Source organism: Pangasianodon hypophthalmus, chromosome 13 (genome assembly GCF_027358585.1).
Source record: "Pangasianodon hypophthalmus isolate fPanHyp1 chromosome 13, fPanHyp1.pri, whole genome shotgun sequence".
Lineage (NCBI taxonomy): Eukaryota > Metazoa > Chordata > Actinopteri > Siluriformes > Pangasiidae > Pangasianodon > Pangasianodon hypophthalmus.
This window is the reverse complement of record NC_069722.1, coordinates 15030225-15046196: the sequence shown is the minus strand read 5'-3', so window position 1 is coordinate 15046196 and position 15972 is coordinate 15030225. Positions and strand designations below refer to the sequence as shown.

The 15972-nt window shown below is 39.3% G+C and overlaps 1 protein-coding gene across 2 annotated transcripts in view; it reads right to left on the bottom strand.

Annotated features, from left to right (window-relative positions):
- The window catches only part of cyth3b (cytohesin 3b), a 35640-nt gene that overhangs the window by 14588 nt on the left and 5080 nt on the right, over window positions 1–15972 (bottom strand). The window contains exons 1-4 of one of the 2 annotated variants that reach the window (XM_026916121.3): window positions 5955–14315; window positions 3334–3416; window positions 2396–2460; window positions 5–71 (exon numbers count right to left, since the gene is read on the bottom strand). In XM_026916121.3, the coding sequence (XP_026771922.2) occupies window positions 5–71; window positions 2396–2460; window positions 3334–3416; window positions 5955–6051 (312 nt within the window). In that variant the 5' untranslated portion in view covers window positions 6052–14315. Of the gene's footprint in view, window positions 1–4; window positions 72–2395; window positions 2461–3333; window positions 3417–5954; window positions 14316–15972 lie in introns of those variants that run through there. The other variant, XM_026916122.3, reaches the window with a different exon arrangement.

Here is a 15972-nt window from a genome sequence, read left to right as displayed (position 1 = left end):
TTGCCTTTTTGGGATCCATGTTGAATTTCTTTCTTCCCATGGCAATCTGTTTGTTTCTCTGTGTGGTTTTGCTATAATTTGCGGAAAGAGAACAAAACAACAGCAAAGCAATTATTCACATGTTGTTGTTATCCTTCACCGACTTCTTTGAGAGAAGGAACATCTCAAAAGAAGGCAAATATGCTAAAGGAAAGTCAAGAATACTTCATAATCATTTTCTGCCTAGATGACTACAAGCCAATGAAATATTCATGATAGCACAGGTTTACAAAATGAATAGTATTTGAATAATTATATGCAAATTGGTGCTTTGCATATACTGGCTTTCGATGTGTAAATCTAAGTAACGATCTCCACTAGACTAATTTTATCGAAATACATAAAAGGGCACCCTTCTTTGATAATAAACAAGAACAACATAAAACCTGGTCTGTCTTATATTCAGATGCGTGTTAGATAGAGAATAAGAATAAGCCAAAAAGCCTTAAATATTCGCGGTATATTTAGAAACTACTCAGAGTCACACATTTTCGTGTGAGTGATGTGTTATAGCCCAAATTAACACCTCACGAAGCTTAACTGGCTGATAAACCTGTAGGTAACTGTCTAAAGGAAAATAATTAATGATCAGTTCCTTTTCCCAAATCAACATAGTTTCATAACTGCACATTTCTAGGAATTCACAAAAGCCAATTTATTCAAACAGTTCCATAAAGATGCAATTGCAAATCTTTGAGGATGTGTGTGTGTGTGTGGCAGCCTGGGAAAAAGCTTACACATGGTCGAATTTTAGATCTGAAAACTACCGGCTTTCCTGACATTAAATAGCAGAAGTCAAGTTATTGCATTTTAAAATCTGGTTTCCCCCCAAAAGTGAAAAGAAAGAAAGCTGTATTTAAAGATTACGTTCCGATTCCAGTGAAAGACAGCTTGACACTACTTCTACATTTATAACCTAATCTCACTTATGGAAAAAAAAAAATTAAAGACTTTTAAAATTTACAATGGAAATGAGTTCTCACTTTGATTTTCAGCATCATCCGCATCAGTCTGTCTCATCACCTGAAGTAAAAGCCACTTGTGGCATTTAAACACAACCCTCATCGCCATCTCTTCACTCGACTGATCGCTGTTCAAAACTGGTGATTAATTCAGTTAGTTCTGTCAGGTTGGCTAAATTTCTTGATATTAATATCTTTTTCTTAGGTCATTTAAACAATTTAAAACTTCTGAACAGATTGTATACAAGCGCATTCAACTCAATTGATTAGGCATATGTATACATACAATAGGCATATGTATACATACAGTCTCCCATTTGCTGCTGTAACAGCCTCTACACTTCTGGGAAGGCTTTCCACTGGATTTTGGAACATGGCTGTGGGGATTTGTGCTCATTAAGCCACAAGAGCATTAATACGGTCAGGCACTGATGTTGGGTGAGGCGGTTCGGCGCACAGTCAGCATTCCAATTCATCCCAAAAGTGTTCAGTGGGGTTGAGGTCAGGGCTCTGTGCAGGCCACGTGAGTTCTTCCACTCCAATCTTGGCAAACCGTGTCTCTATGAGCCTTGCTTTTTGCACTGTCATGGTGTTGGGGCCCTTTAGTTCCAGTAAAGCGAAATCTTAAGCTACAGCATACAAAGACATGTATCCAACTTTCTGGCAACAGTTTGGGGAAGAACCTTATAAGGGTGTGATGGTCAGGTGTTTACAAACTTTTTTGCCATATAGTGTATTTCACTATGTTAAATAGCTATGCAACAACTTGATTAAATCGCGGGGGATTTCATTCTGTGAGGAAATTCTACTTAGCTAGGGAGATACGTAGCTAGACTACCTATCATTTTAGGCAGACTGATTGCATTTACTGCTGCAATTGGCAAAACTGGCATGTTTCAGGCAGAAAGCCAGGGCAAAGTTAGGAATTAACATAACTAAAAACATTTCCACACTTTTGGTAAAAATTATATTTACAATTTCTTTAACACTTTTAATCATTTTTGGCTGTTTTCCAGAATTCTGCCACAGAAATACCCAACAATAGGTTTTCCCAGACCTCCACCTTTCATCTCTTTTAATTTGACCACAGATTATATGGACGGTGTTGCAGCTGCCCCACAATGCCACACAATGATGAAGTCAATCAGACAGATGACAGTTTGTGAATGGAGTGGGTTTACTGAACATGTACGTGAGGACAGATTGCGCCACGTGATACTGCTGAACAAATAAAGGGGATCACCACAGCAGGCAGCTGCATAGCTTAGAGTGTTAATGTGTGTTTAACAGTCCAGCGATGTTAAAGGCTAAACCTTAATGCCAGTGTTTTCTCTGTGCCACATATTCTGTTTGCCCATGTGTAGAAAAAGATGCTGATGACATCCCTAACTCACCTCTCTCCCACACAGGTGAGCTGCTCGATTTCCGTCATCACTTCTGCAATCTCAAACTTCAACCGCTGCCAAAGAGGGTCAGAGAATTAACCTTCTGAGTGGGAAAGCCTTGCAAATTATTTCACAGTATTAATTTCTTATAGCTTGCAAAGGAATGATCAAAATAATCATGTCTGTGGCAAGATGTTTGCTGCAAATTCTGCCCGAAGTGCCCTCATTTGAGCGAAGCTTGAAAAGAGGACATGCTTCCGTACATAGCTCTTATAAAGGAACAGGAATAAAACATAACAGGACATGCTGTTACGGGAAAACAATCAGTGCTGAGGTAGTGTGATGGCATTAGCACCCTGAAGCATATTATTATTATTATTATTATTATTATTAGACAAAAATATCATGTTACTAAGAAACCAAGAAGCACAGTCATCTGTCCTGAAGACTTTTCCAAAGACGAAAACTTACTGAGTGTTACAATGCACTGAAACTGTCGACTCCTTCCATAAATGTTAAATAAACATGTCCTTACAGAAAGCTTTATCATATCAATGATTAAATGTTTTTCTTTATTCACATAAAAGCTATATTTTAAACCATTTAGAATTAAGCCTAGATCATGGCGAAGGCCCTGTGAATGTATAGAAATGATAACGTATAGGAACGAGTTCATGAATATAAACCTGTGATTTGAATATAAACTTTCTGACCAATCAGATTTAAGAATTAAACAGTGCTGTGGTATAAGCAATAATAAAATGCAAAACAATAAAAAGCAATTTGTTAACTTGCAATGAGGAAGGGAAGATATTATGCAAAGAAGTCATGTACTACGCACAAGCGATGCAGCAAAATGAACGAGAAATAGCTACATATATAATATGTAATATCTAATGTGTGTGTGTGTGCAGATAGTGTACATATATAGTCTCAAAGACACTTACCTCAATGTCATCCAGTAGTTCTTTTTTCCTGCGCCGTATGCTTGTCAGCTCATCCCTCTCATCTAAGGACAGATCCTCAGGTACTACGGATAAGAATGTGGGGAAAGACAGTTATAAATAATGTCTGAGGATTTACTTTCTAGATGATAGAAATGTCCACACATTCTGGCTTTTAAAAGTAGGAGTCTGACTGAGTGCAGTTAAAGGACTATTTTTTCCCCCTCTTCCTTATAGCACTGGACATGTTTAGTTCCAACTCTGCATACACTCTATAGGGGGCGTTCATTTCTGAAAGATACTTCAACAGCAAAATTCATATGCCACTCTGTTAGAACTGAGAATCTGTAAGATTACAGATCGGTAAGATCCACTTTACACAGATTTAGAACTGAGACACAGAAACACAGCCACCAGATCCTTTCCACAGCGCAGGGAATTTTGCACACAAAAAGTATGAAAAGTATAATAAAGTAAAGAGTAGCACCTTTGCATCCTTAAGATGTTTTTGGGAGTCACATGGCCGACAAGGAAGTAGGTCACTTTTGCATTTCGCCATGATATATACCATGATAGATAAAGCTCACTCCTCCACTCTCTTATGCTAGCTGTATCCAGTGATTTTGGAAGCAAAAGCCTCAGCTGACTCACTGTGCTAAGCTGCTTTGCAACTCATCATCCAACAAATCCCAATCATCTTTCATCAATAGTATGTGCTCTATATTTAGCAAAACAAAATGACAGAGACATGAGCCATTAGTTTCAAGATGGTGAGATCTCTGTGTGCCTGGAGTGATGGATGTGCTGCCAAGCCTTGAAGAGATGAACGTCACTACATCTCATGAGTGTGTGAGGCCACCAAAGATGGTGCGTTATCATTTCAGAGCAAAATGAAGTCTTTGTAGTGAGGGAAGACCAGAGGACACAAACTGGCATATAAGCTGTGATTGTCACTAACAGTCTGAGCAATACCCGAATCCTCCTACGCTGCTGTGAAGAATTCACTCGCTAAATAAAAGGCTTGAATGTCTGTGATTGCTCGGTCGCAGAGCTCAATGACAGGCACCCGCTGTGTGTTTGAAAGAACACACTAGTGTTCGAAGCACGGGGATAATTTAACATTGCTGAGGCTTACGTGCTGTGCCAGAAATGCACTGGCGGAATGAAAGTTCATTGCCGTCATCAGGGACCAACAAATGATAAATTCATTAGCTAGTCCTCCAGGTAAACAAAATAAAAGCTGCCCACTCACATGTTTTGGTTGCCCGGAAACCTAATTGGCTAAGCTACAAAGTGGTAGCTAACATAATTTAATAATGTATGCTGAGTTAGTTAAGTGCATTAATACAGACTAATGGAAACAAACGAGCATATAAGATCACGTAGCACATCATGTTTGCGCATCATCATCGACAAAATGTCAAGTTTTGGTTATGAGATGTGGTGTTGTGTCGAGTCTATTCGAGTCTAGCTAGCATCTTTATTTTCTTTGTCACCTTGAGGAGACTGTGTGTAAGCAGGAGAATTATATAACAGCTTTATGTAGGACTCTCCTGTTTTGCTCGATTTTGTCAGTGTTTCCACATAACTGTGTGTTCCTGCTTCTGAAAAGATCATATGTCATCTGTGTACTCCCGACTTGTAAAAACCGTTCTACCATCAACTCCTTGTTGAGGCAGAGTGCATTAGTGGAGAAAGATAGAAAGACATCAATATGCAGCTGAGCCTCCATATGCGTCAGAGAGTCAATGAATTGAACCAATGAGAACTGTTCTGTGTGGCCCAGTGCATCAGCATGAGCACAGCAAGCCATCCACAGGCACCATAACATCTACTGCACACTATATGAATAGATTACAAACTACACGCAAAACCTTATGCAAATCCTCAGCTCTATCTCACCCTGCCTGGCGTGTTTCAATAAAACCACTTTGTTCACATGTTCAAATCTAAGAGGAAAACCATTTACCCAGTCCTGGTTTCCTCAAAAAAAAAAAAAAAAAAAAAAAAATTAAAGCCTCCATCTCTCTTAAAGGCTGAGCCATTCTGACTAATCTGAGTAGCTCCTTTAACCAAGTCTTGTGACTGCTAAGACTTCTTAAAGCTTGCATAAAGAAGCAAGAGCTACACATGAAGAAATACTGATACTTAATTTTAAGCAGTGGAATACCTCAGCCATTGCCCCTGTTGGCAAAAGAAGCCACAAATAAGTCTGCCAAGCACTAACAAAGGATTCATTCAGACACCATTTTGTAATCAAAGTGCTAAGTCATGCATACCAACCATCTGTTTAATGTACGGCTACAATCAATAGAAAAAAAAAAACACATAGTCACATGTGACCAGTCATTCGAGAGTTGCGACTGAAGATAATGATAGGGGAGGCACCCTGATGATCTCCAGATCAGCCTGGAAACAATAGAGAGGATGACGATTGTGTACTGCTCATACTCAGTAACAATGGCAACCCAAACAAATGATGGCAAGCTTCATTACGGTTGAGCAAACCCAAACCTACTTCCACAATGCTGTGATCTGATTGCTAACCAAAGATACCTCATGTATAGTGTAGTCTGAATCATATTAGCTTTGAAGTAGAAAGTATTAAGTAATACTCTACATACCTTGGCTCCCTATCCATGTCTCACTTTCCTTGTCCTGCATGGTAGATACGTGCCCTGTTTTCTTGTACGAATCCAAACTTTGGCATCCAGATTTCATTTTTTTACCCCCACCAAAAACACCCTGCCAACCTGTCTGTGTTTGCACAGAGGCTCTGAAACTCCGAGGGCATCGTTTGCATACCTACAGCAAGCAGGCATTCAGGTTAAACCGGTCTATCTATCTGCTGCCTTGAGGAAACGTGGCCTCATGAAGTCCACCTCATGATGGAGAAAAATGCCAAAACACACTGGGGAAGAAAAGCTCACTCAGAATTCAGTCTTGACGGGCCACAAGCTAGTCATCAAAGCCCACTTAAAGGCACAAATACGTATTTTTGTTACACTATACTACACACAATGTGGAACTGCAGACTCTGTATCTTTATCAGCTCTATTCTTTCAGGCTCAGTTGCTGTTATGGGACTTGTTATGCTGCTGATTTACTGATAATCTGTTCTTTGATGAAGGCTTATGGTTGAAACAGTTATGGCAAATGTCACCAGTAAAGTGAACACCAATGTGAAAAAAAAAATCAGAATCAAAATGTATATTTAATAAGTAGTTTTTGACTTTAAAAAAATCAAAGGAAGATAAAATTAAATAGTTTTCCCCAAACACAGTTTTCATTTAGAACTTAAATGAAAAGGAGGAGCTCTGCCTATTGGGAACTTTACGTTCAAAAAGTACTTTCGATGAATTTAACACTTTTCTTGGTCACTGAATTATTTCCTATGTGATATTCTATAGGACCCTACCATAAAACCCTACAAAAGCATGTGCGACTTTTTGACTCGTAGTGTACCTCATGAAAAGACAGGAGGTTCCATGGACACAACGTGTCACAATCATTTCCTCAAAAAGAAGACTGCACAGCTCATTAGTCTGTAGAAGTCATCTACAATGGAAAATATCCTGCTTTTACCCAAGCTGGAAAAAAAAAACAAATCAGAAAGACAATCTAGAGTTTCTGTTCTTAAAAGGAATGTCTGAATAAGTGTCACTGAATAGGAAGCCATGGCATTCAAGGAGCCTGCATTCTTCTAGAAATGTAACCTATTAGAGTTTCTAATGACTGTTCCAGTCATACCTCCAATTTAATAGTCTGATGTTTCAACCATGGCGTGATTTTAAATAGCACCACCAGGTCATCTTGCATCCCAAGCAGCATGCCTAGATTCATTTTAACGTTCTCATTTTATACTTCATTTTTGCCCGATGAAATCCATCCACTCCACAATAAAAGACCTCACTTCCTCTCCCTCGGTAGGCATTAAGCCCATTTAATGTCTGCACACAATTTAGAAAAAATATATTAAAAACAAAAGCTTCCTCTTTGTATCCCAGAATAAAAAACACATTCAAACCAGCTGTGCACTGGCTCATTTACAAATCCCACCGATTTATGTAGTTTTGGGAACAGTGCTTACTTGTCCGTCTTTAATTAGTACCTGACAGGGATTGCACTGCATTTCTTCTATTCATCTGCCTCTCGCTAATTTCCTGCTCCAATGCTAATAGTGTATCTAGCCCTTCTCACTGGCTGCCACATATTCTCCTCTGCATGTTCTGATGCCTCCTAAAATTAATCCTCAGGGCCATTTAAATCCAATCACGCCAGCTGAATCATAATGCATTCTCCCAAACGCCTTCACATAAGGACAAACAAACAGATCAGTTACAGTCTTGCTAAGCAAACGGCTCTTTGCGACTGTGGAGACTGAAGTGGAAACTTTGAAACGATTGTTAACCAGACAGAACATTTCTCCATAAAGTTTCAGCCAACGTCTGGGTCTAATTGAAAAACTAAAGCATGTTGGATCTCTGGAAGACTTGAGCTCTGTTATTACCAGCTCGTCTTACAAGCAGCTTTCCAATGAACTGCTTTACCCATGGATTCGTGCTTGCAGGGGGTCACGTGTGCTTTACTGAAGATGTCCTGTCTCTGATCCCCTCACTGTCCCTCTGATGACTCACTCAGGAAATGAGTTTAGTGTCTGATTCCTGCTGACTGATAGAGGCAAACAGGCCTGTTTATATTGGCTCTGGCTCTCCAGACACCACATCTGGAAACGAACAACGAGAGACAGGGGTTGGTCTCTTCCAAGTCCGCACTTTTTGTAGATGTGAGAGGGAGACCGCTTTGTTATGACTGAAAGATGAAGACTGAGCGTCCGGTCACAATGCCTCTTATTGGTTTTGTAAGAAGATTTTTTTTTTTTATTAATGGCCTCACTTTTGCCACACACATTTTGTCAGGAATGTTCTTGGTCCAAATACTTAAGTCCACACCCAGGACAGATTCTGGGCTTGTTCATAATCACAGGAACAAATCCTTCTGAACTACAGATCGAATGCACAGTTCCGTACGTCACTTCTGTGCACACAGGTTTGCATCCTTTTTCCTGTGGTATCAACACTCAAGCGATGAAGAACAGCTCTTTTTGGATGCATGAAATGCCATCGTGCAGAAATACTGCAAACAAGGAGCCACTCTCATATAAGGTTTTTAGCCATGCAAGCCAGCATGAGACGTGCATTTTTTCGCTATGTTTCATTGCAAGCACTTTTACCACAAAGGTCCAAGGTACAGTACTCTGGTCCAAGAAAGTCTGATCTTACATATCAATAAGCATATTAAACTTTCCCCAGCATCAGGAAAGTAAAAACAGGAGGTAACGCGACAAGTTAAACAATTTATGTTAAGCGACATGCGGCGCCGACTATGAATAGCTTCCACACCTAATGTGGACCACATCAGGGTTGAGCTGAAGCAAAACCAGACCACCGTTTTCAAGACGATCAGGGATTGGTTTTCTGGGCTTGAAAACAGTATTCACACTTCACTAATCATAGTAAAGTGTGAAAATGCACAAAGTGGTTTTAATTCTAAGACGTGAAGCAGTCATTGCTATTACAAATCCAGCTGTAAGGACTTAATGATAGTCTGAAATTTTGAAGCAAACATGCCAATGTTTTTCTAATATTGCTTCCCAGGTCGGTTTTAATTATTACTGCAATGTATTACACCTGGAACTTCTGGGACCACTCATGTTCACCTCTATACCAGGAAGAAGTGACATATTTTTCCCCTGGGTTACACTAAAGTAATTGTAAAAAGCCAGCCGTGTCAGGACTTATCCTCCTACACTGGGTCTGTGAGATTTTTTTTTTTTAGACTTCATCCCACTGCTACTTCTCATTTGACTAACATAATATGGATTATTTCATATTCTAGCCTTGAGAAATAACTCTACTGCAGTTGAGAACTTTCAGGTTGGATATTTGCTGACTGTGGTTTAATGAAAAATGGGTGAAATACATTTTTCAGGACTTTCTGATGCATATGTGAAATATGTTAAGATTACATAAATAAAGCTGAGAAGCTAGAAATGAGACAAGCTGCAATAGATCAGTTTGTCTAATATACAGTACATTATGAAATATGAACTAGTTGTCATGGTATTAAATGTTTCTATTTTAAATGGTTGACCCCGATATTCAGAATGGAACAGCTGTGTGATATGAAAGATGCAGGATAGTCTAATGCAGTAATGTGTTAGCGGGCTGGATTAAGAAATGGAGTCAAATTAATTTTACAACCAATCCAACCAGTTGAGGTCACTGAGAACTTGATATCAATAGTATAGTTGCAACTTCATCTCTCTACATTCTTAAGTTGAATATACATCCGGAAAAGTGCACGGTCCATGTCATACATTGTGCAACAGTGTATTTAAGCTCATGTTTTTTTATACTGAGACTGCTCAGGATTGCTCAGAAAAACAGAGCAGCTGTGATACACTCAAACAGACATGTGACGTGATGCAAAATGACATACATGAAGACTGCCGTTAAAACTGTGTACAAACATAGCATGCCCTCACTCCTGCTAGGCCTGCTGGGAAACGCCATGACCCACTTACTGCCTTCAAACCGTATCAGTTTTATGAAATCACTGTCTGTGCACATAGTGACAATGATGCATAATATTTAAGTCTAGGGATTTCTGTCCTGACTTATCTGTAGATATTTAGATAACAGAAATTCCTTTGCCAGTTGGTCGTCTTGGCAAAAGGTCATGAACCAGGTATAATGACTCAGTAACGTATTTCTGAGTTGGGAGAAACCTGGGAACGTATAGAAGAAGTTACTGTATTAAATACAATAATACAGAAGGTGAAAAGTCAGATTGAGGTCTTTTAACAAGCGTGGAAAATCAGTTTAGTGGAATTTCTATATATGGGAGATTGACTACTTCATATTGAGTGAAGCAGGGAGTTCTACATTTAATCCATTCCAGGAAAAGGATTGCAGCAGCTAGTAATCCTAAACTCTCATATCCTATACACACACACACACACGCACACGCACACACAAAAACACATGCAGTGCAATTAAACAGCCTCTCAGGAAGAGCAAACATCACATATACACAACTGGGCTGAGATCTCCATCCCTAACCTACTTTTCCATCATTCCTACATACAACATGATTGTTGTATCAGGTCAAATTGTAACACACATACACATACCAAAGTACACATATATACACATCTGGCTGTTCACGCTGCCAAATATGGAGTGTGCACTCGAATAGAGTAGGATACAGATGCACTACTATAAATATAGAATCACACACAGGTAAAGGCTTGTGTGTGCGACACAATATATATCTGTCTGTTGAACTTTGCTCATCCTAAAATGAATTTTGATTGATGATGTGTTATAAAGGTGCATTATATGCAGAAAGTCCTGTGAATACACGAAGGAAAAGAATGCTGGCATTTATAATAGCAAATGTACAGTTTACACAGTAGAAGGATTCTGTTTTTTTCACTGGCTACTGATTATTGTTAATGATATGACTAAGGAGGTATGAGCTTCTATAGACCACTGTAAGTTGTCCTTATATGTGTACACATTTCATTCAGAAAAGAAAAGAGTTCACAAATTCCAATTCTGACAATGCCACAGACATTCATGGCTCATGATCCACAAGCAAAATTGATCATGCTGTCTGGATGGGAAGGATGGTACTATTCTCTCCTCTGTCAATCAGAGCAACACTACACTATCATGGTGTGTTTTTTTTTTTTTTTTTTTTGTGCTCATGTATATGGAACACGGCAGATAGCGCTTTCCTCCGAGTGTGTCACGCCGCTGCTGTGAAGCTGCATGAGCAGCAGTCTGAAAAGATTGGAAGGAAGCATGTGTTAGTCTTCGCCCTCCCTGGTTGGTAGCGATTGTGTGATAGGTGAAACGTAGAGAATGAACTAGTGGGTGAGGTGACTAACATGATTTTTTTTTTCCATCGTCCAGGGTCAATCCTGCATCTTGGTTATTGTCTGTGTTTAACATATTCTCCCTGTGACCACTTGACTTTTCCTTGTTGAAAGGCGTTTCTCAAGGAAACATGGTAGGTAGACTAGTTCTCTAAATTGGCCCTAGGTGTGAAATAGTGTGTGTGTTTTGCTCTGCATTTGAATGGTGTCCCATCCAGGGTGTATTCCTGCCCTGCATGCTGTTTTCCCAGGAAAGACGCCGGATCCTCTGCGAGCCAGACCAGGATAAAGTGCTTACTGAAGAAGAATGAAAGAGAGAATGTTTTGTTTAAAGAATTAAAGCAACATAGTGTGAAGAGAAAGATCCAATTTTTATTCTGTGCAACCAATGTTTTTTTTCTAGGCTTGTGCCTTTATGTGTTCAATACGGGAATCTTAGGGTCATGTGATTTCACATATCTTCTCTATACTGTGTAATTATTTCTCTGACTCAACTCATGCAAGAACATGATCATTCATTTACATGTGTGTTATGACAGGAAAGACACTGAACTGTGCAACACTGGGCATCCCGCAGGAACTGACTGAGAACAAATGCTGTAAGCAGCTACTAAATGTTCAGTCACACACACCTGACAACTTCCATATCAACCTGAGGATCATTTTTCAATAGTGTAGTAAATGACTGAGAGTGGATAAAAACACATCAAATTTCTTTAACTCACTGGTTAAATCTAACTATGTAAATATTTGGGGCACTTTTAAAAGTGTGCCGATTTCCAAATACTCCTTAAAACTCATTCAGCAGCCATTTTAATAAAGTATTAGATAAAGCAGTTCTTCTTATTCCAAATTTAGACATGAAGTGCTAAAACCCTTACACCTGTTAAGTCACATAGTAACAGTCAGATGTAATGCAACAAGATGGTCTGTGAGTGTGCAATACAAAAATCCACCCTCTTTGATGCAGAATAGTTAAGAACTAAACAGATTTCCTCACCACATGATGTGAGACCTTCTCATGTGGCACAGTTATTGCAGCCACTTTTCCACTAATGAAGACTGACAGAATAAAACTGGGGTTGAGGAACACAGTAAAAATCTCATATTACAATCCTGGAAGACATTTTCATGGTACATAATGCATATCCTAATATTTAGCATTGCCCAGGGATTGCTACCAAAGTTTCAAGAGTAGAGCAAGATGGAAAAAAAAGGTTTTTTATTTAATATTAAACAAGAAACACTTTTGCAGGAAATGTTTAAATGTCCAACAAAGTTGTCCAGTGTTACAAACGTATTAGTGACATCCACAGTGCTCTCAGAGAAGTGGTGATATTGATACCATATCATAGCAGGGATAGACAAATTAGTAGCCCGGGACAAACAGGTTTTGTATCTGGGCCATTAGCTTTTCATTCACAGTTGCACATCATATATTCTTTCATATATTTATACCTCCATGCTGTGGCGCGTGCTACTCTTTTCCGAATCCCGTCACCTGCTGCACTGCGCACGTGAACAGAGGATGTGGTTTGGCTGTTGGTAGGAACTGTTTTTACTAGGCATACTAATTACGATTAGGCTTGAAAGGATGCTAGATAATCTTTCCAGAATCAGGAATACGAAGGACGGTGGAAACAGTTGTAAAACTGAGCAAAATGCAGCACAATGCAGCACAGAACCTGTTAGATGACCCTAATGCTCACAGTCAGCTTACATTTAAATACATCATTTAGTGTGGCTCGTGATAGAACACCACGGCTCATAGACTAAAATGTTAGTCAAAGATTTTCTGCCTTTTTTTAAACAAAGATAAAGACTATGGTTGCCCCTCCCAGGGATTCAAGCACTTGATCATTTTCCATATTCTGTATTAATGCACATAATTAGATTTTTATCCTATAGGCTTCTTGGCAAACCTAACACAGGACTGAGAAGCACATTGGAGCTTTCATTTGCATGGTGGTCTAGCTAAAGAATTCAAGATTTGTCCACCACTGCATAGTATTTGCCATCCCTAGAAGAACCCCATGCATAAGAGTGAACAGAAAGCAACACAATGTACACAGGGATACACCTTTTTCCTGTATCTTCAACAAGTTGAGCAATTTGGGATTGTGTTATGTAATTGTCCTGGCCCTGAATCTCCCCACCTACACCAACCTACTCTTTCCTCTTTCAGGAAAGCCACTTCAGAAAGAAAAATCCTCCAGCTCCAGGGATGAAAATATTGCAAACACAGAGAAGGAGGGAGAAAGTGGGGTTTCTTTTTTTTTTTTTCCTCTGGAATTTGTTCCCCTGCACGGCTTAGTACTCCCCAGACTGGCGTATAGCATGACTTCCTTTTGCGTGGGCCTGATGAATAGCCCTCAGCCTGCCTCGCGCCTTCTTAAATTCCCCCAATACTGACGCATTGTTTGTCTAAACGTGTTTCCAATTTAGCTGTTCTCAGGCTTTTAACCCTGAACTGCACGCTAGCATCTAGCATTTCTTTCTCAAAACAATCTGTGAACAGAAGTCCCTCTGTAAGGAAGACACTTTAAAAGGCAAAAATAGCCTTTAACACTGATTATAAGAATGACTTGGAACAAAGGGCAAATTTACGAAGCAAGTTTGTCTTCTGTGTTTTAGATTAACAGTGTCTAAATTGAGTGTTTCAGAATCGCAGAGATACACAAGGGGCCATTTATGAAGGCAAGCACACTCAACAATAACATGTGCGTTAAAATCAGCAGCACAAAGCAAAATCTTTGTGCTTAATGTTCTGCTCCACAAATACTGTCCTCATACATTTTGTTAGCACAAATGGGCAATGCCTGCTGACAGTCAGCTTACTGCACTGAAATACTACTGCAGTTAAGGTAGTCATCCCAAAAACAAATATCCCAGGGCTCCCGAGTGGGGCAACAGAAAAGCGTTTGCCCTATTGGCTGGCGATTGTGAGTTCGAATCCCAATGATGCTGCAGCCAACCGTGGCTGGGAGTCCAAGAGAGCAAAACTGGCTGTGCTCTCAGGGAGGGAGGGGAGGCTTATTCTCTCTCCACGATCAATCACAGTCAATCATGGGCGTCTGTGGCTGGATAGCGCTTTTGTCCGAGTGTCTTACGCCACCCCCTGACATTGCATAAGCACAGCCTTCGCCCTCGCTGGTTGGTAGCTGTCGTGTGATAGAGGAGAGACGCCTGATTCGTGGGAATTGGCCATGACTACAGTAGGGACAAATTTGGGGAAAAAATCCCCCCAAAAAAACCCAACAACAAATGTTCCCAGGGGCCATTAATCAAAGTTGTGTATGGTTGTGTATGGTCTGATCATAAAATGAGTGCACACAAACTCCACCGACAGTTTCCTTATTCATCAATTTCATCTTAGGTGTATCTGTTCATACACATATCTGGTCAGAGTGTGTGTAAAAGTGAGCGTATTATTTTAACAATCTGAAAAAAAGCTTGATTTGGAGTTAAATAGTCAAAGTCAGTATCAGTATCATCAGTAGACTACAGTTAGCAGAGTAGTGTAAAGAATAACAATAAAAACAGCAAATAACCTTATACTAAATCACATTTATAATCTGATGCAGATGTGGGTTTTTATCAGTTTTCTAGTCCTGCAGTAGAGTAAAAGGCGCACTGTGAACAAAAGGCACTGTGATGCACTGACCTGGATGTGGAGTTTTGGGCAAACGGGGTTATTCAAAGACGCTTAGAGATCATTGCACCATTTTTTTAGGTTATTAATTCTTATCAATGCAGATGTGACTTTATTCATTTTAGTAATCTGATTTTTAGAGTTTAATTTCTTGTCAGCTTTTTATATGAAATATAGATTTGTAGACAGAAACTTGGCTCATCTACATTTTTTTTTTTTAAAAAAAAAGCAATAATTAAATATGACTTCAGTTCTATCTGACCTAATCTAGTTTTAAATGAATATAAGCCTAGCTAGTTGCAGGCAAGGTTGGAAAGGGGTCAGTTATCTATCTGATTATGGTCTTAAACAACTTAATAAAAAAATAAAAATATTTTTATTTACAGCAACTTCAGACCAAAACACCTCTAACTCAGCTTTAAGTGAAATTTTTTTTCTATTCATCGTTTTGGATGGCTCTTTCCTCGGATCTGGATAGCCTGATAAAAGCTATTATACAACCGTTAGTTCCGGTCCGCTAATTTGATTGGACATGCTGTGTTCCATGAGTGCAGAAATTTAGGATAACAGCACTGGAACATTGGTTCATTGTATGTATCAGTCCACTTATCTGTGTTCACTACATAAAATTCCAATTCTTGCAATGGTTTGTTATGTTGAAACTGTTACTACACTTTACTACACAGGCTGTGAGTCAGGCTGTGTGCTGCATGGCAACACGCAACACTCATATTCAGCTGTGGGAATGATTTTTGTTGACAGAGCAAAAATAACCAACATATTTGGCCATATTGTGTCTGAAATGTCAGTTATTCTATATTAATTTCATGTTTATAAAACTGTTGCATAAAAGCAATTTATACAAAAGTTAGTTCCAGTCCACTAATTCTGACATAAAATTCCCATTCCTAGTCCGAAAAAGTTACTACACAGTGCTAGCGACATCATCATTGGACAATGCAAACGATACTTTTCAGGAATATAACTTTTGGCTTAAAATATGAAAGCTCGCCAGATGAAGATGAAAAGGACGAAGGTACGCCAA